At 44.2% G+C, this 13924-nt stretch overlaps 3 protein-coding genes across 5 annotated transcripts in view; 2 read left to right on the top strand and 1 right to left on the bottom strand.

Moving 5' to 3' along the window:
• The window catches only part of skib (v-ski avian sarcoma viral oncogene homolog b), a 27054-nt gene extending 26442 nt beyond the window's left edge, over positions 1 to 612 (top strand). Inside the window, exon 8 of the mRNA XM_029151762.3 lies at positions 1 to 612. This exon is cut by the window's left edge and continues 195 nt beyond it. Coding sequence (XP_029007595.1) covers positions 1 to 18 — 18 coding nt within the window. The 3' untranslated portion in view covers positions 19 to 612.
• A 2022-nt stretch (positions 613 to 2634) lies between these two features.
• Positions 2635 to 10020, top strand: plch2b (phospholipase C, eta 2b). 3 transcript variants are annotated; one of them, XM_041070822.1, is made up of 21 exons: positions 2635 to 3075; positions 3828 to 3974; positions 4085 to 4328; positions 4448 to 4577; positions 5216 to 5386; positions 5582 to 5675; positions 5780 to 5809; positions 5909 to 5983; positions 6069 to 6189; positions 6285 to 6456; positions 6531 to 6644; positions 6724 to 6810; positions 6893 to 6987; positions 7075 to 7430; positions 7520 to 7627; positions 7700 to 7824; positions 7911 to 7995; positions 8080 to 8226; positions 8353 to 8432; positions 8530 to 9547; positions 9628 to 10020. In XM_041070822.1, the coding sequence occupies exons 1-21, from the start codon at positions 2796 to 2798 to the stop codon at positions 9630 to 9632; spliced, it is 3684 nt and encodes a 1227-aa protein (XP_040926756.1). In that variant the 5' UTR covers positions 2635 to 2795; the 3' UTR covers positions 9633 to 10020. The 3 variants fall into 3 exon arrangements, with proteins under 3 accessions (XP_040926756.1, XP_029008098.1, XP_040926755.1); XM_029152265.1 differs by having other exon boundaries at positions 5780 to 5983; positions 7075 to 7163; positions 7245 to 7430; XM_041070821.1 differs by having other exon boundaries at positions 5780 to 5983.
• si:dkey-183j2.10 (glutamate receptor U1) lies at positions 9710 to 13504 on the bottom strand. The gene is made up of 10 exons (XM_029152279.1): positions 13395 to 13504; positions 13149 to 13243; positions 12128 to 12159; positions 11856 to 12035; positions 11519 to 11742; positions 11326 to 11423; positions 11005 to 11222; positions 10688 to 10907; positions 10373 to 10617; positions 9710 to 10201 (listed from the first exon to the last, which is right to left on the bottom strand). The coding sequence occupies exons 2-10, from the start codon at positions 13240 to 13242 to the stop codon at positions 10097 to 10099; spliced, it is 1416 nt and encodes a 471-aa protein (XP_029008112.1). The 5' UTR covers position 13243; positions 13395 to 13504; the 3' UTR covers positions 9710 to 10096.
• Positions 13505 to 13924: the final 420 nt, after the last annotated feature.

Raw genomic sequence — 13924 nt, 5'->3', positions numbered from 1 at the left:
AACACCAATGGCTCCTAAAGCTCACTGACGACTGGAGAAAAGGACTCCAACAGATACTTGTTGCACCTCCTGGTAGATCATGCAAAGTCCCGGAAAAACCCGTCATACATAATATGGTATAATAATAATGTTATATGGCAATATACTTTATGTATTTTATGAAATGAACTGGAAAGCAGCATGATGTCTGAGCATGAAACTAAGAAAGACTTTCAGCGACGGTCCCGTGACGTCAGAACCCTCGGCTGGACACGCGGCCCCAGGACTTTATTTTGGTATAAGCTATTCTAAGATGTACAAATATAGCCACATAACACTACTTGAATATGAAGGGAAGTTACATGTCGCGCCTGGTGAAATATGAGCAGACGATACAAACTCTCGGTGCCACAAAATACTGGTACACTCAAAGGTGTCATTACAGACCACTGGAAACAAGAGACACCAGTTTACCACTATTTACCTTTAATATCAGCTTGCTTTTTATAACGATGTAGAGGATGTACTTTTTTCCACATATTGCTTTTGCAGCGCTTTTACTCCATTGGCAGGAAAAAACACCCATAGAAATCAAACAAACAGACAAACAGACAAACAGACAAACAAACAAACGCGCATGTATACCAACTTGTCTACCTTTTGTATTTTATAAGCCTAAAGTATTGGAGGTTACGTGGACCGCCTTCAGGTCCACCACTGTTTAATGCTTAGATATTTTATGGAAGTGTTATGTTTAATATTATAATGCAATTTTATTTCTTATTTCAAGTTTTCAAGTAACGTTTTTGCAACCAAATCATGTCATAAATAGTAAATATTTGCCCACATTAGTGCAGATTAATCTGCAAATGCCCTCCTTAAAAAAAACTCCAACAGATGTGGTTTATTGTTGAGATGCGGTACTTCTGATTTTCTATTTGTAAAATAATTTATATTCTATAATAATTTGCTGCCTGTCAACAGAAAACATTCATTTTTAGTCACTGGTTTTAGGGCTCTTAAATCAACAAATGCTGTTTATATGAACAACATTTCTACATATACAAAATATGGATATATTTTTTTACTTTAACAAAAGGAATTGCACTTTTTAAAACAAGTATCCCCCTCTTACATTTTTCAAATGACAAGTTAACCTGAACTTTGAATTTAAACACGCTTCCCCTCGGTCACCCTTCATGTAAATATAACGATATTGTAAATAAGATCTTTGTTGTATGTTTGCTTGCTCCACGCATAAAATGATTATAAACATTATTTTTGCTCTTACTTGAAACCAAAAAGACACTATTTGAATTGCAAAACTGCAATTTCATTGCTACAGTATATCCCAGAGTATTACTGCAATTGAATTGTCTTTGAATGGACTTGATGGTTCACACCATCGCTAGTTGTGAACTTGACCTAGCAAATGTTTTTGTAAATTTGACACACAAACAGATTATTATTATTTGCCCCTTAAGGTTGTTTATTGGAGAAGATTTTTATTATTTGATGAATTAAAGAGTATATATTACACCACAGGCCAAAAAGTGAAAAAGATTTTTTTAATTCTTTGCACCTCCTGCATTAATGCCAGTAGAGGTGAAAGCTACTAATGGCTTCAACCTTTGGTGCTTTCATATATTTAGAAACAGATTTATGTCTTATTAAAATTATTATACCCTTCCTCAGTATTTCTTGGGTACATTCTAAAAGCAATATCCATTTTGTTGCCTGATGTCGGCTGTTGTAGTTTTGGTTTGGATGCGGGATTTCACTTGCCTCTTGTTTTAATGGTTTCTTTTCCTTGAGAAAACTTGTATAATACCCATTAAAATTTAAACCAATCCTATCGCGTTTGCATAAGAGTTTTTTTGTCAGTGTCTGTGGGTTCATGTTGACGTGTGCTGTGTCTCCATCATCTGTGAAATGCGTTAGTCTGTGACTAGCTGGAGGTACTCACCTGTGAATGTACTGGATTCCAGTGTGCACCGTTCTCTAATAGCATCTGCAGGTTGCCATGGGAGCGCTCCTCCGACCGGAAGGGTTGTCCAGCAGATTGGTCAGTTGACTCTTTTCCATAATAATAGAACATTAAAAGCATCCAGTCCTCACAGAAGAGAATTAATCACCTCCTCTGTGCCTCCAGTTGTCTGTGCAGTTACCCTGTCTGATCTTTGGCTTGTGTTCTGGATGCACATTAAAAAACAGTGATTTTTTTCCTATTACGTGTTTTTTTATTCCGAACCCATTTTCTCCTACAGCTAAGGAAGCTGTAACGTGTATCTTGTTATGAACCTCAGATGCATGTGCTGAACTTCTCACTGCTGCCTCTAGGGGGAAGTCATTACACATAGTTGAAGACTGATCTATGGATCCTTTTAGCAGTAAAATGCCACTGATTCAACCAAATAAACTTTTAACAGTTTACTCAATAAAGCATGTTTCTTTATTAAATGTTATTGTAAGTCACAAATAATTCAAGTTAGGTTTGAACTTTTTCTCCACCAGTCTTTTTTCAGAGGCTTACTGGTTGCGTGGAAATCCCTCCATGAAAGCAAGACTGAAGCCTCACTGCAGGATTACAGCTTGAGGAAGATTTAGTGGCTGCCACATGCACACTTCCTTTGGGCAAGTCTTTTCTCTGCTTGCTGCTCCTCACCTGCACGTGGACCTTTAAGTAGAAACGGAGGATAGGCTGATATTTTACCAGCCGCGAAGCCGTGCTTTAAGGACTTTTCTTTAACAGCCCCTCGGAGGGAGGAGGACGGTGCGTTCATGTGGTGTGAAGGCAACAGGAGATTTGGACCCAAATGCACGGCTCAGCAATAAGCATCTCCCCAGCGATGGCGCCTCTGTCTCCAGGACCGGACGGCAGCCCACCGCTGCCCTGCGCGTCGCCTGAGAGGACGTTGCTCTCGGCCTCGTCCCACCAGGTGAACCAGACCTCCGGCATGTTGTTCTCACCCGCTCCGTCCATTATGACCTCTCCAAAGCTGTGGCAGAAAGCCTCCATATCCAGGCTTGCGGAGGAGTTTTTCTGGATCGGAGGCAGCGTGGTCGCACAGCCTAAATGGAGGCTGGGCCAGTTTGGTAAGAGCTACTGATGACGCTTTCACTACATTTATTGTTGAGGCCTCTCTGAATGTATAGGATGAACTGTCTAGAAGTGCCTAACTTGATTTATAAAATCACAAAAACAAATACTGATCGTGATATTTTTAAGACTTGTGAATTTGAAATATCAAACCATATTCTTGCACCTTGCCTCCTAAATGAGACTAAATGTGCGATTTCCCACACAACAAAGCGGCGGCTTGTGGATAATAGACATATGGACAGCAGACAATCCGTTCAGGATTATCCTGAATGACGTGCCAAGGTGGTGTCACATGTATGTGAGCTTCAGATTACAAACAAGGGTTACCTGCCCTCAGCACACAAAACAAACACGCCGGAGCAACAATGACCTCGGCGTCACACCACCACCACACACATCTGCTATTTCAATACAAGACCCGCTCATATGGACAATGTACAAACAGCTTCTACACTGAAGTTTATAAATGATGCATTTGCTTTCAAACCATTTTCATTTTAGTGCCGTGTCATTTTCTATTTGTGCATCAGCTACTCTAAACCACTGTGTGATGCAACCTAATCTCATGAACAAGTCCTTGATGGTGGTGAACCTCTAATAGTCTCCGTGAACTCAGGAATTAGTATTTATTGTGTTATTGTTGTGACTTTTCACTACTATTAAGCAATTCTGACAATCTGATGATGTGATGCAAATAAATGACAACGATGAGTTCATTACTGTGTTTCCTTGTGCTCGGCTAAAGTGGAGAGGTGCATGTGCGCCATGCAGACGGGCACTGAGATGAGCAAACTGAAGGGCAAGAAAAACGGGCTGCTCCGATTCTTTTACTTGGACGAGCACAAGTCCTGCATCCGGTGGCGTCCCTCCAAGAAACACGACAAAGCTAAAAGTGAGCCGTCCGATCAATGACTTCACCGAAGCGGAACTTTAAAAATGGACTTTCCAGGTTGCTATTTGAAACAGTTGAATGAAAACTACACTCAACCTTCCTGTTTTCAGTAACCATTGATTCTATCCATGAAGTCTGTGAGGGGAAGAAGTCCGAGATCTTCAGGCGTTACGCAGACAACCGCTTCGACCCAAACTGCTGCTTCAGTATTTACTATGGGGATCGTGTGAAGTCTCTGGACCTGGTCTCCACCAACGCAGAGGAGGCTCGCACCTGGATCACAGGGCTCAAATACCTCATGGCTGGTATCAGCGATGAGGACAGTTTGGCCCGGAGGCAGCGCACCCGTGATCAATATCCTTTGTGCTGCTGCTGTCATTCTATACAGTAGGTGTTCAGGAGATAAAACCACTGTCCAGCACTGAACAAGTCAAAAGCACTGATCGGAGTTGCTTCCTTAACTGCGGTTTCACGTGGCTGCAGCAAACGTTCTCAGAGGCTGATAAGAATGGAGACGGCACCTTGAGCATTGGAGAGGTTCACCAGCTGCTCCACAAACTCAACGTGAACCTACCCAAGCAGAAAGTCAGGCAGATGTTTCAAGTAAGGTCTCACCTACCGTATCTGCAGTAACTACACTGTAGAATATTACACTATTATTTCTACCCCTTGAGTGCAGAGACCCCAGCAGGGTCAGAGCCTTCTGATCCACCTCTGACTGAAACCTTTTTAAAAAACGAAAGCTTTTAAACCTAATGTTAAAAGCAGAGTGTCTGAATCCACCTGCGTCACCTGCAGGATGGACCTGATTAAGCTGATTTTTAGAAACCTACTGATGGCCAGATAACAGACCAGGTAGACTGTCTGCTTTGGGGTGATGGTCACATCATGCTCATCAGTAAAACATTAATGTAGATGAAGCCGGCAGGCAAATGTGGATGCAGTATTTTGGCCCGGTGCAGGAAAGCACCACGACGAGGCCATATGGCTGAACAGATGGCGTCAGTGGCACCATAATATTGCTTTAGTCCAGCAGATCACTGTCCTTCCCTTCCTTCCCGATGACGCCACTCTCTGTCAGTAAACTCCATCACGTTTGAAGGTGATAGAGGTGCCACATATCCTTCAGATGGTTGTGTGCTGAGACATATTTCCTTTGGCAGGTTGTTATCTCAGTCCCATGAACTGTGCACTGTGAGCGTTGCGTCTGGCTCACAGAATATCACTGTCACCGTCTGTAGGAGGCAGATACGGACGAGCAGCAGGGCTCTCTGGGCTTTGAAGAATTCTGTTCCTTCTATAAGATGATTTCCACGCGCAGAGATCTCTACCTGATAATGATCTCATACAGCAACCAGAAGGAAGTCATGGACCTTCACGACATTGCACGCTTCCTGGAAAACGAGCAGAAGGTACAACAAAACCAGTCCCAATAGATGGAAAAGATATAAAAGTTGTAAATATAATCTAATTACTCTCAGTTTTCCACCATCTGTTTTTCAAAACTGTGGAACTAGATTTACATAATCATTTTCATATATTGCTTTTTCCAAATCGACATTCCCTCCTGCTGTCCCTCACACACACCCTGATCTCTTTGTTGACAGACGCGAGGTCTGGCCAGAGAGCATCTCGTTGACATAGTGTCCAAGTTTGAGCCGTGTCCTGAGAACCTGCAGCGCATGGTGCTGGGTATCGATGGTAGGCAGAGCCTGTTTAACACAGTTGATTTGCAGTAAGAAACATTGACACCAGCATTTTACGCTGCATAAATATACAAATTAACACTGGATTTCTTACTTCAGGATTCACCAACTTCATGCGAAGTCCCGCAGGTGATATCTTCAACCCTGAGCACAACCAGGTGAATCAAGACATGATGCAGCCTCTGAATAACTACTTTATTGCCACCTCACACAACACCTATCTGACAGGAGACCAGCTGCTGTCTCAGTCTAGAGTGGAAATGTACGCCTATGTCCTGCAGGCTGGCTGCCGCTGTGTGGAGGGTAAAACCCGCTCACCTCACGCGGCCGTGATTCGTTTTACAGCAAAGGCCGACGGACTAACTGTGCTTTTCTCGCTGTAACACAGTGGACTGTTGGGATGGGCCCGATGGAGAGCCCATTATCCATCACGGTTACACACTGACGTCCAAAATTCTCTTCAAAGATGTTATTGAGACAATTAATAAATACGCCTTCTCGAAATCACAGTAAGTGTTTCTGGGGAAAGTGAGTAAGTGAAGGTCACAGTGAGAGAACGTGAACGCATGAATGCGTAGTGTTTGCCGTCTATTCGTCTCCACAGGTACCCAGTAATCTTGTCCATAGAGAATCACTGCAGTGTGTCTCAGCAGAAGAAGATGGCTGAGTATCTGAGGGATGTGCTCCAGGACAAACTGGATCTGTCCCATGTCAACGTGCACGAATGCAAGAAGCTGCCGTCCCCCGAGGTCTTAAAAGGGAAGATTTTAGTGAAGGTAATGTTGTCATTAAAGTTGTCATGGTGCACAGATGGAATCGTAACATTATCATAATTAGTTATTGTTTTCAGGGTAAAAAACTGCCAGCAACCCTTGATCCTGAGGCAGAGGAGGGCGACGTGTCTGATGAAGACAGTGGAGACGAGGACGAGGACGATGATGATGATGATGAAGACAGCACACAGGCAAATGACAACTCAGAAGTCATTATATACTGTAAGTACTGTAAATAGACAGACTATAACGGAAGTTTGGCTGTTGTAGGATGGGAGTACTTTTATGGCATCAGTCACTCAGCCCAAAAGAAAAGGACGGTTCGGAAGATCGATCATAAGGAGCTTTAAACGAAAGGTCAGATGTCAAACTATGAAAATATCATCCCTCCAGTTTGTTTCAGTTCCCCGTCTGTAATAATATTAAGCTTCTTCTCCAGAGGAAAAAGAAATTCAAGGCAAAAAATAAGGAAACGTCCGATGGAGAATCTGATTACAGCAGCAGGGAAAGGACACAAATTGTTTACCATCCAAAGTAAGGACATTAACTCTGGAGTTAAGAGGATTTATCTTCTAGTCTAGTGTCACTGCTCACACTCACCCTCTGTAACTCTCCTCTCAGGAAGAGGAAAACAATGAGGCTGTCCAGAGCTCTGTCCGACTTGGTCAAATACACAAAATCTGTGCGTGTGCACGATATTGAGACACAAGGTGACTTCAAAAGAAGAAGAATAAGTGATAATCTATACATTGACCACAATAGTGACTTCACAGGAACTGTTTGTTTGGCAGCTTTTTCAAACAGCTGGCAGGTTTCGTCCCTCAATGAGACAGTCATGAACCAGATCGTTCAGCTGAAGCCGGGTGAGCTGGTGCGTTTGAACCAGCGCCAGCTTCTCAGGGTCTACCCGTCCAACTTCAGGGTGGACTCCAGCAACTTCAACCCACAGACGTACTGGAACGCGGGATGCCACATGGGTGAGACTGCCACAGACCCACCGCTGCTTCCACAAGTCAGGAATAACATATATACATATGTTTGTTCAACCTATATGTCATTCTTTTAGTTGCAATGAATTATCAGACGGAGGGACGCATGCTTGAGCTGAACCAAGCCAAGTTCTCCAGCAACGGCAACTGTGGCTACATCCTAAAGCCCAAGTGCATGTGTAAAGGTATAGGCATGTGCAATTCATCATAAAAGATGGAATAGAAGATGACACACTAGTCTTTTTCCTGTTTCACAGGTGCCTTTAATCCCATGCTGGAGGATCCTCTACCAGGACGCAGAAAGACCCAGTTAGTGCTGAAGGTCATCAGTGGACAGCAGCTTCCCAAACCCAGAGACTCCGTGTTTGGGGACAGAGGAGAAGTAAAGCCAGACATAAAGTCTTCAGCAATGTCACAAAGACGCTTTAAAGCAGTGTTGGTGCTACATTTCTGTTTTTCCACCTTCAGATTATCGATCCTTTCGTTGAGGTTGAAATCATTGGCCTGCCTGTGGACTGTTTCAAGCAGCAGACCAGGGTGGTGAATGATAACGGTAATGAGAGCAACCTCCCTGTTGTTATTCACGTCGGGCCGAAGCAGGTTCACTCTCTGCACTGTCCCTGTCACTGAGATTCAGGTTTTAACCCAATGTGGGAGGAAACGCTCGTCTTCAATATTCTGATGCCGCAGATCGCCCTGGTGCGTTTCCAGGTGTGGGACCATGATCCGATCGGGCGGGATTTCATCGGACAGAGGACTGTGGCTTTCAGAAGTATGATGCCAGGTATTCACTGTGTTATGCAGCACAAAATGCCTAAAAGTTTATACTTTATTACAAGTAATTAGAAAGGCAATACAGTCATCAAAATAAAATAAAGTGCCTCTTGATTTTCTTGCTTTTGCCCTGCAGGTTTTCGTCACGTGTACCTGGAGGGGATGGCAGAGTCCTCCATCTTTGTTCATGTGGCAATCATTGATATGACAGGGAAGGTGAGCCAATCTCACACTCAATAATCATGGTCATAATTTGATGTTTCCCTGAAAACCACACTTATAAACCCCTGACCTTTAAATTATAATAAAACAGATGAAACACACAAACGCTGTGCAAGCGGCCAGGAAACACATCCAAAAGGCAGCTCAGAAGCACATGAAGAGTCACCAAAGGCAGTCTTCCCTGGACTTCTCTGTCCAGTCTTCAGAGGACGGACACGCTCTGCTCTTTCGCAAGGACTTTGATTCCCTCTCCCAGGACAGCAGGAACGGGGAAACGTCTCCCCTGATCCAAGGCCCAGCAACAAAGGCTGCCTTTCACAAAGGGGCCATGAGCGAGCTGGTGCGGCGGGCGCACAGAGTGAAGATTCATGAGCCACCGGAGACGCGGCGAGGGATCTTCCGCCGGATGTCCTCCACCGACTCCAACAGCACGGAGGCCCCTCCCGGGCTCACAGCGGGCAGCTCCGACCCGGAGACCTCCTGTCCTGAAGGTCCAGAGAGCCGAAACGCTGCTCAGCTGGAGAGTGATCTGAGAGAAACACTGGATTCAACCTGCGCTGAACAGGAGATAGTTGAGACCTTAGAAGTAGAACAAGTCGAACCAGAACCAGAACCAGGACCAGAACCAGGACCGGGACCAGCTGCAGAAACCGTGACTGAACCAGAGCTCCCTCTACCGCAGCCTGAACCCAGTCCTACTCTCATCCCTCCACCGTCCCCTGCCAGGGTGAGACGGACTTTAGAGCCCCCCCCCGTCTCCCAACCGTCCACCCCCATACGAAAGAAGCCTCGTTCTCACAGCTGCCCTCGAAAGCAGTTCGAGACCTCTCCTCAGACACCGATGCTGAACCGCAAGCCGGCCTCCGGCCTGCGTGCAGGGCGTGCTCAGATCTACGGCTGCTACCAGGTGGGACCCATACCCAACGGCCTCTGCCTGTCCGACAGCAGCAGCAGCGGCAGCAGCAGCAGCACCGACAGCCTGGAGCTCGTTCCCTCCTCTGTGACAGCCGCCACGGAGCAGCGCGAGGGCACCCTGCAGAGAGAGATGAAGGCGCTGTTCGAGCGGAAAATCAGGGAGATCCGCTGTCAGTCGCCACTTTTTCTAGACGGTGAGTCAAGGATGATTCGTGATACATTTGAAAAACATACAAAGAGGCTGTGTTGAATCCTGGCTTTGTGTGTTTCACAGATTAAACTGCAGTCTCCTGCAGGAAAGAGGTTGAAAACTAAAAGGAGGTACTGTATGGGAGAGCAAACAAACAACGGGAACACACAGTTAGACAGCTTTATTGTTTTAGACCTCCAATAATGTTTACATTCCACGCAGATGTTAATGCTGCTGGTGTTTACAATAAACATGAAATTGGTTTTAAGAAGACGATGTGGAAATAAATGTGACGCCATTGCCAACAGTACCAAAAGCATGATGTACAGCTGTGAAAATGTAACACCACATGTTCAATGTCTATCTGTTAGTAAAACTGGTGAAAATGTGGAGATATTTTTATAATATTTAATCTAGGTTTGCTTTTTCATTAAACCTGTAGCATTTGTACTTTAAATCAATAAATGATTTAACAAATGTGAGTTTGAATGAATATTCTTGTCAAACAAAGAGCCTTAAAGAATCACAGTTTAGTTTAGTTAAAGTGACATTTCTATGCCTTTTCTTTGTCTTTGTCCACGTTTTCCTGGAGTTTGTGAGCACTGCTGGTCCTCAGGCGCAGACTCAGTTCTTCAGTCAGCAAAGTGCAGCAGGGTTTCTGAGGGAGAAACAAACATATCCATTATGTCGGCCGGTCTCCTGTGGCCTTTCGCCTTCACGTGATGTTGTATAAACAGAGATGCTCAGCATAACACTAAAAACAGGAGTGTGTGCTTTAGTTCAACAGGACGACTCGGACTCAGGTTTGTCGAGTGCCTCCCACACGTACTTTCTGCTCCACTGCGTTTTTGCGACTTTTGGAGGTGAGCTCTAGGACAGCCAGCAGAGTTCCCAGGCCCAGGCCCAGAGACAGCACCAGGAACATCCCCCTGAGGCCGTGTGGCTGCGCAGACAGCGACCGGGCCCTGTCGGCCATGCAGCTGCTGGCCCACCACTTGCTCCGCAGGTACGTCAGCTCCCCAGCCTCGCTCAGCTGCAGGATGGCCACACTGAGGTTCTTGATGATGGGTGAGCCTTGGGGAATATGACAGTTTAGATGTTATTAAACGTTAGAGACAGTTCTGCAGTGAAGTGTTAGACCCACCGATGCTGGCGGCAATGCTGTATCCCCTCATGCCAACAACTTCATGTGCCCTGACCAGGTCACAATGACGCGCTACAGCCAAGTCCAGAGACACAGACTCCCCAATAAAGGCGAAGTTTCCTTCCTTTGCACGTCGGACCCCTTCGTCCATAGATGACACAAAACTCTTCGTCCTCTCCATGTGTTCGTAGACTCGGCGGTACACAGGATTGTTCGAGTTCTGATGGAAAAATGAAGTAGCGAAGATACGTAAGCAGTGAAACGAGTTAACCAGTGTTGTTTTTAGAAGTCTTTAGATTCAAATCATCAAACCTAACCTTGAAAAAAGCGAGCGTAGAAGAGCCAGCCAGACAGCCGTACTCAATGGTGTCCTGACTGGCCAAGTCCTCAAACCCTTTCACCATTAGGTGCGAGGACTCTGAGATTTTGGAGGAGCTAAGGTTGGAGAAATAGCTAGCCAAGAGGACGAGAGTGAATAACCACCAGCTGCAGCAGATGACGCGGCCCGACAGAGCTCTGGGGTGAGGACCAGCACCTGATCAAAAGCACCAGAAGTAAAAGGAGAAGTGAACTAATGTACAGGTTTCATTCAGATTATTTTCCTTTTTTGTTATAAATGAGGCCTTTGGCTGCTGTACCTTGAAGTGTTAAAGCTCCAGCTGTGTACCACAAGCTGTGAAGGAGGCTGAATCTGTTATGCTCACTCTGAGGCTGACTCCACTCACATGGACTGAGTCTGCGTGCACATCAACGTACAGTAGTCATTACTATAATATGCAAATATACATAAACGTTTCCATTTAAAGTCACACGGTCAAACAAATCACCGACCTCGCAGCTGTGAAGATGCAAGCAGCCGTCCCCAAGTAGGCAATGAGTACGCCGATCCAGGTCTCGGCCGTGAAGGGAGTCAGAAAGTCAAAGAAGCCCGTTTCCTCGGAGATGTCCTTCCTCAGCAGGATGCTGATTCCTGTCTGCATGAACGGCTTGGACATTCCCACCACTTTCTCCCGAGCCGCGGTGACAGTCAGTGGAGCGATCGCAAGGTCTGCCTCCTGCAGGGTATGAAAAAAGACCCCAAGACACGAGGGAGTCACCGACCGCTGGACATTCTCTACAGCTTATGCATGTTTGCTGACTATTTCCAGCAGGGAAGCATGGTCCTCACCCCTCTCATGACCTCTCCAATCATCCCGTTCCAGTTTCCAGTCTCATCCTGTCTGCCGTACGAACCATCCTTCACCAGCTGAACTCTGTACTTAAAGCCCACTTTCTTGGCTACTTCAGACAGAAGGTCCATGCAGAAACCCTCCAGCTGCGTGCCCTTGGTCATGGTGTAAGGTTCTTGCTAAAGGACAAATCAACAATGAGCTAAATGTGGTTTATTTCTTTGGTTTTGTTTACAGAGTAAAAAGTGTTTCAAGGAAAGAAAATAATTACCTTTATTGTTGTGATTCTCAGCTCTGATGCCACTGGGGTTAAGAGGGGGCAGAATAAGACACAGGTCAGCATAAAAACATTAATGCTTGACATACTGTATTGTGACACAAAGTTTATGAACCTAGAGTTTATGATTCCAAAACAAATGGGTTAGTTGTTTTTTTTCTTTACTCTCTAAATTTAGCAGAATCAAAGATGCCTTTGTGCTCTGGCCTTCTTCGGTCTTTACTCTGGCATGCAGAGTTGGAGGTGAATTTTTCTGCCTGTACTGGCCCTCCAGTCACTACTGGTTTCCGGTATCCTAGAGATCTGGCCATTCTCCTCTCAGACTTCAAAACAGTCTTCACACCCCAGTCTATTTAGAGCAGCGTGTTAATTCAAAGAGTCTCAATGCCATGGCACTGTGCGATGGGAGGGCAGTCAAAGAGTATCAAAAGCCTTGACTCAGGCCAAGGCCTTGGGGATCCTTCACCACAGGGTGATCCTGACAACCATCAGATCCTCCTTTTCAAAAGATGACACGTATACGAGCTTGTCAAGCCCCTGTCACTTTTTGGCCAATCTGAAACACAGAATCTTTGTTTGGTGCATGAAATTGATTTATTACCATTTTTTGTCACAACATCTACTGGCTTGATTCATTTTCTGTTTTGCTCAGAAACTTGGACAGGATGTTGCTTAGTAGCTTTGATATTCATCTGAGTTGACAGCTTATGTATTTATTTATGTCAACTCTAAGAAATGTCTATTAAATCCAGCAGTGAAAACATGAAGAGTTTGGCAAAGTATAAAACAAGCTGTCACCGCAATGACAAGTTCAAAGTTAAATAAAAATCAGTATTTAGAAAAAAAATGTTACTGTTATTTTTTTCCCACATTCTTCCATCAGGCTAACAGTGTATCAGTGCACACTCAGTAGGAATCGGTTACTGTTTACACACACCACGGCAAATGTATTATTTATTTGTTTGGGGTTGTCTTAATTTTATGCTCATGGACAAAGGAAATTAAAGTCACTTACCTGTATTACACATTCCCATGTCCACAAAAAGTGTAAAGGACAATACAAAGCTAAGCAGAAGCCTTTTTCTGTTGACTGCTTCGTCTGTCTGCATCCTGTAAGTTAGGCACACAGTTAATAGTTAGAGTTAGATGGGTCCTGTGTAAATATATACTCACTTATAAGTAACATCATCATTTATGTCAACATAAAAAAGTATTTGAATCAAGTCATTGATTAACTGCCTTTTAAACATAAGAAAGTTACCTGAAAAATGTTCAATATGCGACCCCGGATAGACACTTCAGGCAGCTCAGCTGCAATGTAGGGCTATCGGATGTATTTCACTTTTAAGTATGCTATGCCAGCCAATAAAATTTGTGGGGGTGGAGAAATTGGAAGAAATTTGAAAGGGTGGAGAGAAGCAGCACCGCATGCAAACAGCATCTACTATGATTTAAAGTAAAATAATGTTGACAATAACTTGTTGTACATGTTACTGTAGTGTATGTTACAAAATCAATTCAAAAAGAACAAAACTATACTTTTAGACCTTTAGACATTTATGTCTACAGTTGTGTCCCTTAGTTTGTTGAAATTATTAATTTATTTGAATAACCATCTTTTGTTTCATACACTGCAGTGTCCCAGAGTATGTAATACTGAGTAATGAGACATATGTTTATGGATGCTGTTGGCTTGGTAGATTAATAAAGGAAAGAACATTCATTTTGTTGTATAAATAAGGTATAATGTAATTTCTAATTTTCCTAAGACACTTATGTTTAAAAACCTAT

This window comes from Betta splendens, chromosome 5, assembly GCF_900634795.4.
Source record: "Betta splendens chromosome 5, fBetSpl5.4, whole genome shotgun sequence".
Lineage (NCBI taxonomy): Eukaryota > Metazoa > Chordata > Actinopteri > Anabantiformes > Osphronemidae > Betta > Betta splendens.
Note: the sequence above shows the minus strand (reverse complement) of the source record. Positions and strands in the feature narration are given on the sequence as shown.

Coding starts and splice junctions, on each gene's coding strand:
- si:dkey-183j2.10 (XM_029152279.1), bottom strand. CDS start 13,242: ATGCAGACAGACGAAGCAGTCAACAGAAAAAGGCTTCTGCTTAGCTTT. Junction 10,618..10,687: donor CAGCATTGCCGCCAGCATCG/GTGGGTCTAACA, acceptor ATATTCCCCAAG/GCTCACCCATCATCAAGAAC. Junction 10,202..10,372: donor AAAACGCAGTGGAGCAGAAA/GTACGTGTGGGA, acceptor TTTCTCCCTCAG/AAACCCTGCTGCACTTTGCT.
- plch2b (XM_041070821.1), top strand. CDS start 2,796: ATGCACGGCTCAGCAATAAGCATCTCCCCAGCGATGGCGCCTCTGTCT. Junction 3,975..4,084: donor GAAACACGACAAAGCTAAAA/GTGAGCCGTCCG, acceptor TCCTGTTTTCAG/TAACCATTGATTCTATCCAT. Junction 6,811..6,892: donor TAAGGAGCTTTAAACGAAAG/GTCAGATGTCAA, acceptor CTTCTTCTCCAG/AGGAAAAAGAAATTCAAGGC.